Source organism: Moschus berezovskii, chromosome 17 (assembly GCF_049115385.1).
Source record: "Moschus berezovskii isolate FMDL1 chromosome 17, NW_MosBer_1.0, whole genome shotgun sequence".
In the NCBI taxonomy this organism is placed as follows: domain Eukaryota; kingdom Metazoa; phylum Chordata; class Mammalia; order Artiodactyla; family Moschidae; genus Moschus; species Moschus berezovskii.
Genome location: NC_142476.1, coordinates 61,922,056 through 61,935,649, shown reverse-complemented (window position 1 = coordinate 61,935,649; position 13,594 = coordinate 61,922,056). Strand labels below are relative to the sequence as shown.

Below are 13,594 nucleotides of genomic sequence, written 5' to 3'. Positions count from 1 at the left end.
GGAAGGTTTGCTGAAATTCTCGGTGGTCTAGTGGTTAAGATTCCTCACTTCCACGACAGGGAGTGAGCTTTGATCCCTGGTTGGGAAACTGAGATCCTGCATGCCTTGCAGCGCAACCAAAAATAAACTAAAAAAAAAATGAATAAGAAAGAAACGTTTGCATGTTGCCTCCTCTAATACATATGTGTCTATTCCTTATAATACTGCTAACTTTTTGTGTTTTGAATACAGTATTAGGTACATAAGAGTTTAAAATTATTTTTTAATGACCTTAATCTCTTATTGTAGAATAACCTTCATCATGAGTAATTGTTAATATAGCTACAACAACTTTCTGTTATTTATGATTCATCTTTTCCTAATATTTTAAGTTTTACACTAATCACTGGAAATCAGTAGTTGCTTGTTTACATTTCTTAATTTTTTTTTTATTATGATCTCCATGATCCATTTCAAAAGACTGTTTATATTTGATCTATCATTTTTAGAGCCTGTTACAGGAGTGTTTCTAAGGCTGTCTTCTTGCTGTGTTGCCAAGAACCCCCATGCATTTCTTAACTTTACTGTTAGCACGCTAGTTTTTAGCCTTTCATCAATTGAAGTGATTTTCTTACTGCTGTTAATGACTTTGTGCCTTCCTGCCATGAGGAGCAGGAGAGTAGTAGGCATATGAGAGTTGCTGCTGCTGCTGCTGCTACGTCACTTCAGTCGTGTCCGACTCTGTGTGACCCCATAGACGGAAGCCCACCAGGCTCCCCCGTCCCTGGGATTCTCCAGGCAAGAACACTGGAGTGGGTTGCCATTTCCTTCTCCAGTGCGTGAAAGTGAAAGTGAGGTCGCTCAGTCGTGTCCGACTGAGTGACCCCGTGGACTGCAGCCCACCAGGCTCCTCCATCCATGGGATTTTCCAGGCAAGAGTACTGGAGTGGCTTGCCATTGCCTTCTCCAAGATCTTGCTGTAGATAAGCCAAAATCTTCTTACTAAGATTTACTAAGCTAAGTCCTATACTTTCCCATAAACACAGTATGCTGTTTCTGTCTCTAGGTCTTTGCTCATTTTCTTTTCTACTCTTCTCATTCTCAGTGTCACTTTCTTAAGAACCTCACTTGACTATTTCAGTTCTGTCCAGATTGCATTAGATTTTTGTCTTCTTGAACTCTTGGGTTCAGATGGTCCCTGACTTGACGCTGCTTCACCTTATAATTTTTTCAACTTTAAAATGGTGCAAAGCAATATGCATATATGAAGTAGTAAGCATACTTTGAATTTGATCTTTTCCTAAGCTAACTATATGCAGTATGATTTTCTCTAATGATGCTGGGCAGCGGCAGTGAGCTGCAGCTCCCATTTACCTACCTGATCACAAGAGTAGACAACCCATACACTCAAAACCATTCTCTATCCATACAACAATTCTGTTTTTTATTTCTGTTGGAATATTCGATAAATTACATGGAATAGTCAACATTTTATGATAAAGTATTTAAAGATGCCTTGTTTTCTTTACTACTTCACAGTGATTAGTATTCAATAAAATTTTAAAGTACTTTTAAATAATATGTACATAGTATCTTTTGGGGCTTCCCAGATGGCTCACTGGTAAAGAACCCACCTGCAAGTGCAGGAGATACCAGTTTGATCCTTGGGTTGGGAGGATCCCCTGGAGGAGAAAATGGCAGCTCACTCCAATGTTCTTGCCTGGGAAATCCCATGGATGGAGGAGCCTTGCAGGCTACAGTCCATGTTGGTCGCAAAGAGTCAGACATGACTAAGATGCACACACAAAGTATCTTTGGGATTCTTCAGGTGGATGTCTTGTTTTGAACATTTTAAATAGCTTTTCTAAAACTAAACTTTGATAAATATTGATTTCAGGTGCATGGTAGAGGCCTGGACTTTACTGCGACAACATTCTAATAGGTTGAATATAGAGGAGCTGCTCAAGCATACATATGAAGTCTGTCAGGAGATGGGCTTAATGGAGGATTTACTGAAGCTACCATTTACAGACACTGAGCAGGTAATGATTTGTCTGTGTAAACTTATATCTGGAAATTCAGGATAAGTTAATAGCTTACAAATCTGTTTTGTTCTTTCTAGGAGTGTTTGGTGAGATTTTTACAGTCCAGTGCGAGTGTTCAGAATCATGAATTCCTTTTAGTTCATCATTTGCAGCGTGCCAATTATATTCCTGCCTTGAAGCTGAACCAGACTCTGAAGATTAATCTTATGGTACAGTTGAACTTGTTTTATTATGGGGGGACAAGAGAATAGGGAAAACAGATGACTTCATTATGTAAGAGCTTTGTATAATCTTAAATTTAGAAAATCCTCACTTTCTGTAGCAGAATTGACAAACAGGGTGTTGTTACTTATCCAGTTCTTTTATATGTGCCATTTCTGTTTAGGTATCTGCCCACAGTCTTGTCAGACTAACTACTTTACTCACTGAGGGAAAATAGCAATTGGTAGAGGACAATAGTAGGAAATAAATAGTGCAAAAAGCATGGACTTTAGGGGTTGGACTAATTGTTCATTGGCTCTGTGTGCTTGGACACTCTGTGAACCTTGGTTTCCTTAATTGTAAAATGCACAATTGAGGATGCACAGAATGATGTGTGTGATGCAACATGTTGCTTAGTAAATGAAAATCATTGCTTTTATTGTAAATAATCAAGGCTGGGAAGGAAAGACTTGGAATTTATTGATGGGTAAGAATTCATGAAGCAGTTAGGTTGTGTGTATGATGTCTTTGGTTTGGAAGAATGGGTATGTAGAAAGGAGGAAGGTATTCTTGTGTATTCGTAATTATATTTCAAATAGTAAATAGTAGACATAGCACCTAACATTTTTGAAGATTAAATTTTTACCAGTTATGTTATGTTCTATAGAATGATCGTGATCCTCGTTTACGAGAAAGATCAGTGACTCGAAATTCTATAATAGACCAGTATGGGAAAATTCTTCCTAGAGTCCAGCGAAAATTAGCCGTTGAGCGAGCAAAACCTTACCATCTGTCAGTATCATCAGTTTTTCGAGAAGGTAAGATTTCATTGAAAAATGCCCTAAAATATTGCACTGGAAAAGATATTGAATAATTGTCTTCTGAAACCTTTGTTATCTTCTGTTTAGCTGAATTTTGCTTTGATTCATCACAGTGATGCATTGTGGTTTTGTTTTTTTACTGGTGGTTCTACGCCAAGAAATCGAAAGCTTCCTTGGAACTTTTAAACTTTCTAGTTTATTTAGTACAGAGTGACAGAACTCTTGATTTCATTTGAAGACTGCTAACTTTTAGAAAACATATAGAACAATTATTTCACCATCTCCTAAAAGCCAAAATTGTTAAATTCCTGCATATATATTGCTAAACCAAATATAATTTTAACTACTAATGTTTTGTTTTCTCCAATCACTTTACCGTATTAGTCTATCTACTTTAAAATGCTGGTGTTAGAGATTAAATTAAATACTACCTTTTTTGTTTCACAGTTTCTAGACCAAAACCATTATCAGCAGTTCCAAAGCAGGCTGTAACCGGGACTGTGTTAACAAGATCTACTTTCATCAATAATGTGTTATCTAAAATTGGAGAGGTCTGGGCAAGTAATGAACCTGAAAATAGCATCTCTGTCTACAATAGGTATGTTTTTCTTACACCTTTTACAATCATGCTACTTGATAATCTTCCCTGGGTTATCAGCTGCATTCATAAACAGTCCAGCCTTAGAGCTTATTAGTGTATGTAGGAAAAATGTTTTGTGTTGTCTACTTTTCTTGCAAGAAGAACATTCTTTGTTCTTAAATTTGAAACCAGTTATGTTCATTGTTACTGGTAAATAAACAGAAATATGCATGGTAAAAAAAAAGCCCCCCTCCCATCTAACCTCCCCTTCTTACAGTGTTTGTATTGATAATTTAGTCTTCTTTGTGATACATAATCAGAAGCTAAATTTTTATTTTCTCTGTAGTCCTAAAGTAGAGGAACCATCTCCTGTAGCATATTCTCTCCCAGATCCAGAGCTGCCTGAGGCATTTGTTGGAACACCAATTACAAAGGCATCACAAAGAATTTCTAGGTAAGAATTTATTTAATCACTTTTAAAAGACAGTGTTAGACAAGAATTACACTGATACGATATTGTCTTACTTCACTTAGTAATGGTATTCTCTAGGTTCATCCATGTTGCTTACAAATGGCAGTATTTCATTCCTTTTTTTGACTAATTCAATTATATATATGTATATTATATATATGTCCATTATATATTTTTTAAGGAAGCTCCATTCTGTTTTCCATGGTGACTATACCAATTTACATTCCCAGCAGTGTAAGAGGGTTCCCTGTTCTCCATACCCTCTTTCGCTTTATTATTTGAAGACTTGTTGATGATAGTCAGTCTGCCAGTGTGAGATGATACTTAATAGTTACACTATAATTTTAAAATTATCTTTAAAGTCTTAATAAATACTGTTTTAAATTCTTGAAGGCAGTTTTAATGCTTCCTTTAAAAATAATAATTTGGGCAGTTTTATAGTAATTTTAAGGAATTTTACATTAGCTGATAATCTACTTAGAATTTTGCTTAATGATTTCAGACTGCTTAAAGAAAAGCAAACTTTGTTGTATTAAAATCATAAGCAAAATAAATTATTATTTTCTTAAATCTCTGATTCAGACCCATGAATGATGGTTATTTTTTTTTAATCCCAGCTAATCTTGGTTGGCTTCTTAAAACTTGTTCCTATTTAACTGAACCTACTAAAATGTCTTAAGTGGCTTTAGTACAACAATACTTTTATTTCTTAAACCTATGGTTATTAGAAAAGTAAATATTTAAATTGAAATTTTGCATCCAAGATGGAACTGTGGTTGCTTATTTTATTTAAAAGCACTGGAGAGTGGAGAAGTGTTCATAATCATCAACAACAGAGTACAAAAAGTATCTCTTAATGTAATAATTCTTTCTCTTTAAGAATGTGACCATAATTGTTGAAAATTTTTGACTTTTTACAATTTATCTGTGACAAAATGACATAATTTTGTTGAAATAGTTTTGATACTAAGAATAAAGGTACTCAGAATAAGTTAACAACTAAAAACAGTTGGGCTCAACCCATTTGTAGTATATATAATGAACATCTTTTCAAATCATGAAAGGATTTTCCCTTTTTTGGGTTAGATTTTATTAAATTGAGGTTCCTTTCCTTTATTACCATAAGGAGATGGTGAGATGGTGAGAAGGTTGCTTCAAATAGAAGTCATTATCACTGACATGGTTTTTTTACCAATAGTTTTGGTATTTTTCCCACAAGTCACAGTTTCTTTGTACTTGAAAGTGAAAGTGAAGTCACTCAGTCATGTCCGACTTTTTGCGACCCCATGGACTGTAGCCCACCAGCCTTCTCCATCCATGGGATTTTCCAGGCAAGAATACTGGAATGGGTTGCCATTTCCTTTCTCCAAGAGATCTTCCTGACCCAGGGATTGAACCCGGGTCTCCCGCATTGTAGGCAAACACTTTACTGTTCAACTGGTCTGCAATTCAAGAAGGAAGAGATAATAAGCATTCAGGCCTACTAATGGCCTAAGGATTTATGAGAATCCTTTAAAGCCAGTGTTAACACATATAGAACTGATAGAGCTGATTGAGGTATGAATATTTATCTTTTATAAAAATCATTCCACTTCTTGCTTCTATATTTTTCAAATTGGGTGTGCGTTAGTGTAAGTAAAATTTAATGGATTGTGGCTTAGCATAGATAATATCAATGGGCACTGAATATAGTAAGGCTAAATGCCGTTTTATGTAACTCATGTTTTATATATGTGTATAATCCTACTTGGATCATGGTCAAAAAGTTGTTGAGGAAATGAAAGACCTAATGTGATGTTTGGGCTTCCCTGGTAGTTCAGAGGTTAAAGCGTCTGCCTCCAATGCGGGAGACCCGGGTTCGAGCCCTGGGTCGGGAAGATCCCCTGGAGAAGGAAACAGTAACCCACTCCAGTATTCTTGCCTGGAGAATCCCATGGACGGAGAAGCCTGGTAGGCTACAGTCCACGGGGTCGCAAAGAGTCGGACACGACTGAGCGACAGAACGGAACGAATGAAACGGAATGTGATATTTAACACTTTCTTCAGAAAACAATCAAAAAATTTTTTCTTGATATCTTTTAAACACATCAAGTCTTGTTAGTATAAAAATTTTGCTTTTACTCAGTAGGTATACCACTTGTTGCACAGACCTTGCTTTTGAGAAATAATCTTTCCTAAATAGGCATCTTAAACATAAATTTCAGCCCAGTGCAAGCCATTTAACAAAATACCTATTTGGGATAGCTCAATAAAAAAGTGAGCAGAAGTTTACAAATATATAATTTGAATGCAAATGAAGTAGAGAAGGAAAGAAGAATCAGAAGACAATAGAGAAAGAAATGTCTAGCAACCTGATTAAATATTCTTGGTTTGGTAGAAATCTCAGAGCTGTGCTTAGTACAGAATAACAAATGCAAAGATGCTGTATTTAGAGGAAGAAAACACTTCCTGTAAATATTTCCCCACCGCATAATAAGTTGTTTTGAAGCAACTATGGTTTCTGTTGTCTGCCATCTCTCGCAACAAAAATCTTGAACTTAAAGGATAGAATGGCAAAGAATGCATAGCAACAAGAAATTATTATTTCTGGGCACCAAATGTACTTTTCTGGTTATTCTCAGCTGAATCACATAGGCATCTTGGGGTATTGTTTTTGTTGCTAAGAATGTAGCCATAAAATAAACTATTAGGAAATTGGGAAAGGAGTGACCGTATGTTTATAAATGGTCCACAAAAATTGTAATCTGAAAATTTCACCTTCAAGTTTATTTATTTGTAAATTAGGTTTTTAAGCTGTTTGGACTATGCATACTTAATACAAGTCATTAATGAGATCATTTTTATAATTTGATATGATAAGAATGTCCAGGACACTGTAGAAAAAAAACCATTGAGTATAGTCCTGGGATTCTCTTTTGCTACTGACCTCATTAATTTGAGAAAACTAATATTTCCTGTGGTTGCTAAGTGTAGTGATCCGAGCCATAAAGGTAAATAAACCAGTATTCATTATGTACATTACATGAAGGTGAAAGGAATTTCTACGTTGATGAAAGTGAATTGCAGTGAATGGCTTGGTAGGGAAGCATTACCTTGTTTTCTTGAGTGCTTGAATCATTAACAGTTTGTCCTCATTTGAAAATAAATGCTTGGCACAGAGAGAGGCTCAGTAAATATTGGTTAAGGGAGGGAGGAGGGCTATAACTCCTTTTGGCGGGGTGGGGAGCATGATCGGAGAAGGAAATGGCAACCCACTTCATTACGCTTGTCAGGAAAATCCCATGGACAGAGGAGCCTGGTAGGCTACGGTCCATGGGGTCGCGAAGAGTTGGACACGACTGAGCAACTTCACTTTCACTTTTCACTTTCATGCATTGGAGAAGGAAATGGCAACCCACTCCAGTGTTCTTGCCTGGAGAATCCCAGGGACAGGAGCCTGGTGGGCTGCTGTCTATGGGGTCGCACAGAGTTGGACACAACTGAAGTGACTTAGTGGCAGCAGCAGCAGGAGCATGATCAAATTGCTATCTAGGTTTCATAATTCTCTTTTTTCACTACTGAATTAATTCTGATTTTTGAAACTAAGGGTGGCATTACAGACAATATACTTGCCTGAATTTATATTTTCATATAGTTATATTTACCAATGAATATAGAAGTTTGCATAATTAAATGGGATACTAATTCTTTTTGTTTCTTCAATATAACTCAAATATATTACTGGGATTTTTCTATTTATATGTATACTGTGATTACAGACTGCTGGATTTGGTTGTTCATCCTGTCCCCCAGCCCTCTCAGTGTTTGGAGTTTATTCAACAAAGCCCCACAAGGTCTCGTTGGTCCCTGGCATCTAGTTCATTGCCAGTAAGTTCACAATTAAAAGGATCACATCAGAATCCCTCCAGGGCTTCAGAATTACATTTACTTGAAACTCCTCTTGTTGTTAAGGTAAGTATTATATTACATATCTAGCATCTAGTAGTATTCATAGTGAAGCTAGGAAGTTCCTTACAAATAGCAGAGAGAAATAAAACTATTTATAATTGACATATCTGGGTAATAGGGGTTTTAAGCCTTTATTTTCCCTTTTTTCTGTGGATATGTTTCCAAAATGCTTACTGTATTATAAATTAACCTTTTTTCTTTGAAAAATGCTTTCATGTTCTTGTGGTTTTTTTTTTCGGATACCATTTTGCTATTCTCTCATCAGTGCTTTCTCATTCTTAACATTTTTTTAAGTTTTATTTTAAAATTCTAGCTCCTTCAGTAAAATTATAAAGTGTTACTCTTTCCTACTATCAGTAGGAAATTGCTTTTTCCTTCACCCTTTCTGATAAATTACTAGCAGAGAAACTACAGCTAAACTTGTGATGACTGGTAACAGTGGATTTTTACCTTCCCGTTCAGTTCAGTTCAGTTCAGTCGCTCAGTCGTGTCCAACTCTCCGCGACCCCATGAATCACAGCACGCCAGGCCTCCCTGTCCATCACCAACTCCCGGAGTTCACCCAAACTCATGTCCACAGAGTCAGTGATGCCATCCAGCCATCTCATTCTCGGGTCGTCCCCTTCTCCTCCCCCACACTTCTCCTCCCGCCCCCAACCTTTCCCAGCATCAGAGTCTTTTCCAGTGAGTCAACTCGTCACATGAGGTGGCCAAAGTATTGGAGTTTCAGCTTTAGCATCAGTCCTTCCAATGAACACCCAGGATCGATCTCCCTTAGAATGGACTGGTTAGACAGCCATTTTCACATACGTTGTCTGCAAGTTCCTTGTCCGGTGTTCTGGATTGAGTCCCAGAACTTTTATTTATTTTTTCCTCAATTGTTTCTGGATATCCAGCGTTTAAAGTGAAGCCAAGGAATTCTTGTTTTTCAAACTGGATAAAAGATACTTCAATAAATGCTATTCCTGAAATAGTTATTAAAAGAAATTGAAAAGATGGTTGCTAAGATTTAGTTCCTAATATTTAATATCCAGTATAGTATTTCTAACTTTTTTTCTATAGAAAAACACTCATATTTTATATAATCTGCCGTTAAGTTCAAATGAAATTAAATGAGGGAGTAATTTTGTACTTGCTACCAAAAAGAATCTAGGAACAAAATCAATATAATCTTACGATGGATCTAATAGAATTTAATAATCTAAAAGGATCCAGTAATTTGTTTACAAGTCCTTTAGGGAAGAGGTTAAGTGAGGAAATTGTTTTTGCTAACTAGTTCATCTGCTAATTATTTGTAATCATTGTAGTAAACCATCAGAATTCTTGTAAGTAATTCATTTATTATTGGATTCATGTAATGAAATTATATTTTTTCTAAAACATTCTTAAAGTCAGTCTTATTAATTTAGATTAGCTTGCTATAATTAAACTAGGTTCTGTTCATCACACGGTATCACCTACTAAAGTTTTCTAAGCAATAGTTAAATAATTATCTTATATCAGCACTTTATTTTTTAAGTTGAACTTAAACCTAGGAATAATCAAGGTTTCGAATGATTATGGATGCAATTTTATGTTTTGTCGCCTTATAAATAGAAAGCTCTGAGTAGAATTTTATGTTGTCTTTTCAGTAATCTATAATAATACTTATTGATGTTTTTATTGGAGATGAGAATATAGTCACCATTGCCACTCATTTGGCTCTGTCTCTCCTTACGTAAGTGTCTTTTACAAACACTAATAGTGAATTCCATTTGCTCTGTTTCATAGAAAGCTAAGACTTTGGCTATGTCAGTTACTTCCTCTGGATTTGCCGAGTTCACTCCTCAGTCCATCCTAAGGTCTGGTCTTCGAACAACACCTTTAGCATCTCCCTCTCTGTCGCCTGGAAGATCTCTTACTCCTCCTTTACGACTCAAAGAAACTAGAATTTCGTTCATGGAAGAAGGCATAACCACGAAATGGTCTGCTGGAGTAAGTTTGATAATAGTTGGAACAAAAGGACTTCTTAATAAGAATATATTCAGCTCCTATCTGTGTAAATGATATCACTATAGATTTTTATATACAGTCTTGCACATAGTCATAAAATCAGAAAACATTAGTTCAGAGAGAAACTTTAGGGCCTTGGCTAAGCCAAACCTATCATTTACAGGTGAAGAAAATAGGGCTAGAAGCTCAAGTTAAATTGTCTATAACCACATAGTTACTTGATGGAAGAAATGGGATTGGAATTAAGCTCCATGGTTGGTTTTGTTTGTTTGTTTTGTAATATCTTTGTTTTTTAACCTGTATTATACTGCTTCTCTTAGTAAGTTCCTAGTTTGTTGTCTGTTTGGGAGGGTATGTCTTTAGAGCTTCACAGTAGGTTAATAGGAACCCATTGGTGGTTATTGGGCATCTTGCCTATTCTGTATTTTAGTCTTTTGGAAGTACTGATCTATTACTAATCAGAGAATCATTAACAGTCATTAACTTTTAATCATCAGTCTGAGGAGAATGGATTTAGAGTAAGTTTTGATGGAAAAAAGAATTTGGAGATAAACAGAACATGGAAAGGGTGGATATGATTGGGATGGATAAGTTAGACTGATTTTTACTAGTGAAATTTTTTTTCTCCAAACTCTTTACTTAACAGGCTGTAGATGACAGCAAAGCAAAAACATTTATTACTGCATCTTTACATAAATGTGGAGCTCCAGCAGAAACTGAATGGCTGAAGAACAAAGATAGGACAACATCTTTTCCCCTGGATAGCCCTGAAAAGGACCATGAAGAAATGGCTGTCAGATCACAGGATACAACTTCACAAAGTTTGGAGAAACTGGATGTGAGCGTAGAAAATAGCAATACTTCCACCAAATCAGACCAGACTACCTTAGAGTATCAGGATGCTCCATTACCAGAAGACTTTGAAGATATTTTGATAGCCTCTAAGTCAGTGAGCTCTTCAACTGAGCTGATTACTAATTTAACTGAACAGACTGAGAAGAACAGTGATAAAGATACACTTGAATCAGGAGTAACTCCTCCAGAGCCAGAGAAACAAATGGGTAAGGACTCATCCCAGATATTCAAATAGCCATTGATATCCTTCAGTAAAATTTGTAGTAGAAGGTTTTCTACCATAAGAAAAGCAACAGGGTTAAATAATTACATGATCATAGCACAGTAGGTTCTAGCCATAGTACACATATCTTATTCTTTCCACTTACAAACTTTCATTATAAGTATGTATGAGGTTTGAGAAGAGAACTTAATGTGTGTTCTATTTTCATTTGGAAATGAAATTTAGAAAAGAACAGTAATGATCAAGGAACCAATGTCAAATATCAGTGTGACTTAAGGTCTTCCTATAGTTATGAGAAATAATAATACTACCTTTACAGACTAGATTAACTTACCCATCCAGCAGCCTTAACTTTCTAGAAAGCTGCTCAGAAAACAGGAAGTTCATTCTGCTCTCCACCCTTACCTCTAAAATAATCACTAGAAAGTGAAAATAAATGTGCAAAGACCCATGAATTGTTTTTATATTCATTTATCAAAAAATGTTTGAGCCCCTAATCTTGTGCAATGGACAGGGTCCTACTTTGTGTGCGTGTTAGGTATTAAGGATAAGTAAAGTAGAGGATAAAGAATAAAAATATGCTAGATGTTAAGGGTAAACTAAGTAGCCGTGGCACTTGCCTGCATGTAATGTAAAGTCTAGTGAGTGAGTTGCTCAATCATGCCTGACTCTGCAACCCCATGGACTGTAGCCTGCCAGGCTCCTCTGTCCATGGAATTATCCAGGCAAGATCACTGGAGTGGATTGTGGATTATATCAAACAAGTGTGTACAATGCAGTTTGATAAATGCTATGCTGGGAGACACAGTAGGAACCAGTGGAACACAAGAAAGGGGAGAGACTGCTTAGAATTGGTGGATCAGAAAACAGTCTATTTTTATCTTTCTTACTCCTGCACAGATTTAACAAGCTTCAGTTCAGTTCAGTTGCTCAGTCGTGTCCGACTCTTTGCGACCCCATGAATCACAGCATGCCAGGTCTCCCTGTCCATCACCAACTCCCAGAGTTTACTCAAACTCATGTCCATTGAGTCGGTGATGCCATCCAACCATCTCATCCTCTGTCATCCCCTTCTCCTCCTGCCTTCAGTCTTTCCCAGCATCAGGGTCTTTTCAAATGAGTCAATTCTTCGCATCAGGTGGCCAGAGTATTGGAGTTTCAGCTTCAGCATCTGTCCTTCCAATGAATATTCAGGACTGATTTCCTTTAGGATTGACTGGTTGGATCTTCTCGCAATCGAAGGGACTCTCAAGAGTCTTCACCAACACCACAGTTCAAAAGCATCAATTCTTTGGCACTCAGTTTTATTTATAGTCCAATTCTCATGTCCGTACATGACCACTGGAAAAACCATAGCTTTGACTAAATGGACCTTTGTTGGCAAAGTAATGTCTCTGCTTTTTAATTCTCTGCTTTTTAATATGCTATCTAGATTGGTCATAACTTTTCTTCCAAGGAGCAAGCGTCTTTTTATTTCATGGCTGCATTCACCATCTGCAGTCATTTTGGAGCCCCCAAAAATAAAGTCTCTCACTATTTCCACTGTTTCCCCATCTATTTGCCATGAAGTAATGGGACCAGATGCCATGATCTTAGTTTCCTGAGTGTTGAATTTTAAACCAACTTTTTCTCTCTCCTCTTTCACTGTCATCAAGAGTCTCTTTAGTCCTTCTTCACTTTCTGCCATAAGGGTGGTGTCATCTGCATATCTGAAGTTATTTATATATAGTCTCCCGCAGTCTTGATTCCAGCTTGTGCTTCATCCAGCCCAGCGTTTCTCATGATGTATTCTGCATGTAAGTTAAATAAGCAGGGTGACAATATACAGCCTTGACGTACTCCTTTTCCTATTTGGAACCAGTCTGTTGTTCCATGTCCACTTCTGACTGATGCTTCCTGACCTGCATACAGGTTTCTCAAGATGTAGGTCAGGTGGTCTGGTATTCTCATCTCTTTAAGAATTTTCCAGAGTTTGTTGTGGTCCACACAGTCAAAGGCTTTGGCATAGTCAATAAAGCAGAAATAGATGTTTTTCTGGAACTCTCTTGCTTTTTCGATAATCCAGTGGATGTTGGCAATTTCATCTCTGGGTCCTCTGCCTTTTCTAAATCCAGCTTGAACATCTGGAATTCACAGTTCAAGCTGTTGAAACTTGGCTTGAAGAATTTTGAGCATTACTTTACTAGCATGTGAGATGAGTGCAGTTGTGTGGTAGTTTGAGCATTCTTTGGCATGGCCTGTCTTTGGGATTGGAATGAAAACTGAGCTTTTCCAGTCCCATGGCCACTGCTGAGTTTTCCAAATTTGTTGGCGTATTGAGTGCAGCACTTTCACAGCATCATCTTTCAGGATTTGAAATAGTTCAACTGGAATTCCATCACCTCCACTAGCTTTGTTCATAGTGATGCTTCTTAAGGCCCACTTGACTTTGCATTCCAGGATGTCTGGCTCTAGGTTGGTGATCACACCATCATGATT

At 36.8% G+C, this 13,594-nt stretch overlaps 1 protein-coding gene across 4 annotated transcripts in view; it reads left to right on the top strand.

Annotated features, from left to right (window-relative positions):
• The window catches only part of AHCTF1 (AT-hook containing transcription factor 1), an 86,506-nt gene that overhangs the window by 57,252 nt on the left and 15,660 nt on the right, over positions 1-13,594 (top strand). For all 4 annotated transcript variants that reach the window (XM_055419745.2, XM_055419747.2, XM_088845510.1 and 1 more), the window contains 8 exons: positions 1,877-2,021; positions 2,102-2,233; positions 2,893-3,043; positions 3,494-3,644; positions 3,973-4,080; positions 7,857-8,049; positions 9,817-10,020; positions 10,685-11,099. In XM_055419745.2, the coding sequence (XP_055275720.2) occupies positions 1,877-2,021; positions 2,102-2,233; positions 2,893-3,043; positions 3,494-3,644; positions 3,973-4,080; positions 7,857-8,049; positions 9,817-10,020; positions 10,685-11,099 (1,499 nt within the window). The remainder of the gene's footprint in view (positions 1-1,876; positions 2,022-2,101; positions 2,234-2,892; positions 3,044-3,493; positions 3,645-3,972; positions 4,081-7,856; positions 8,050-9,816; positions 10,021-10,684; positions 11,100-13,594) is intronic.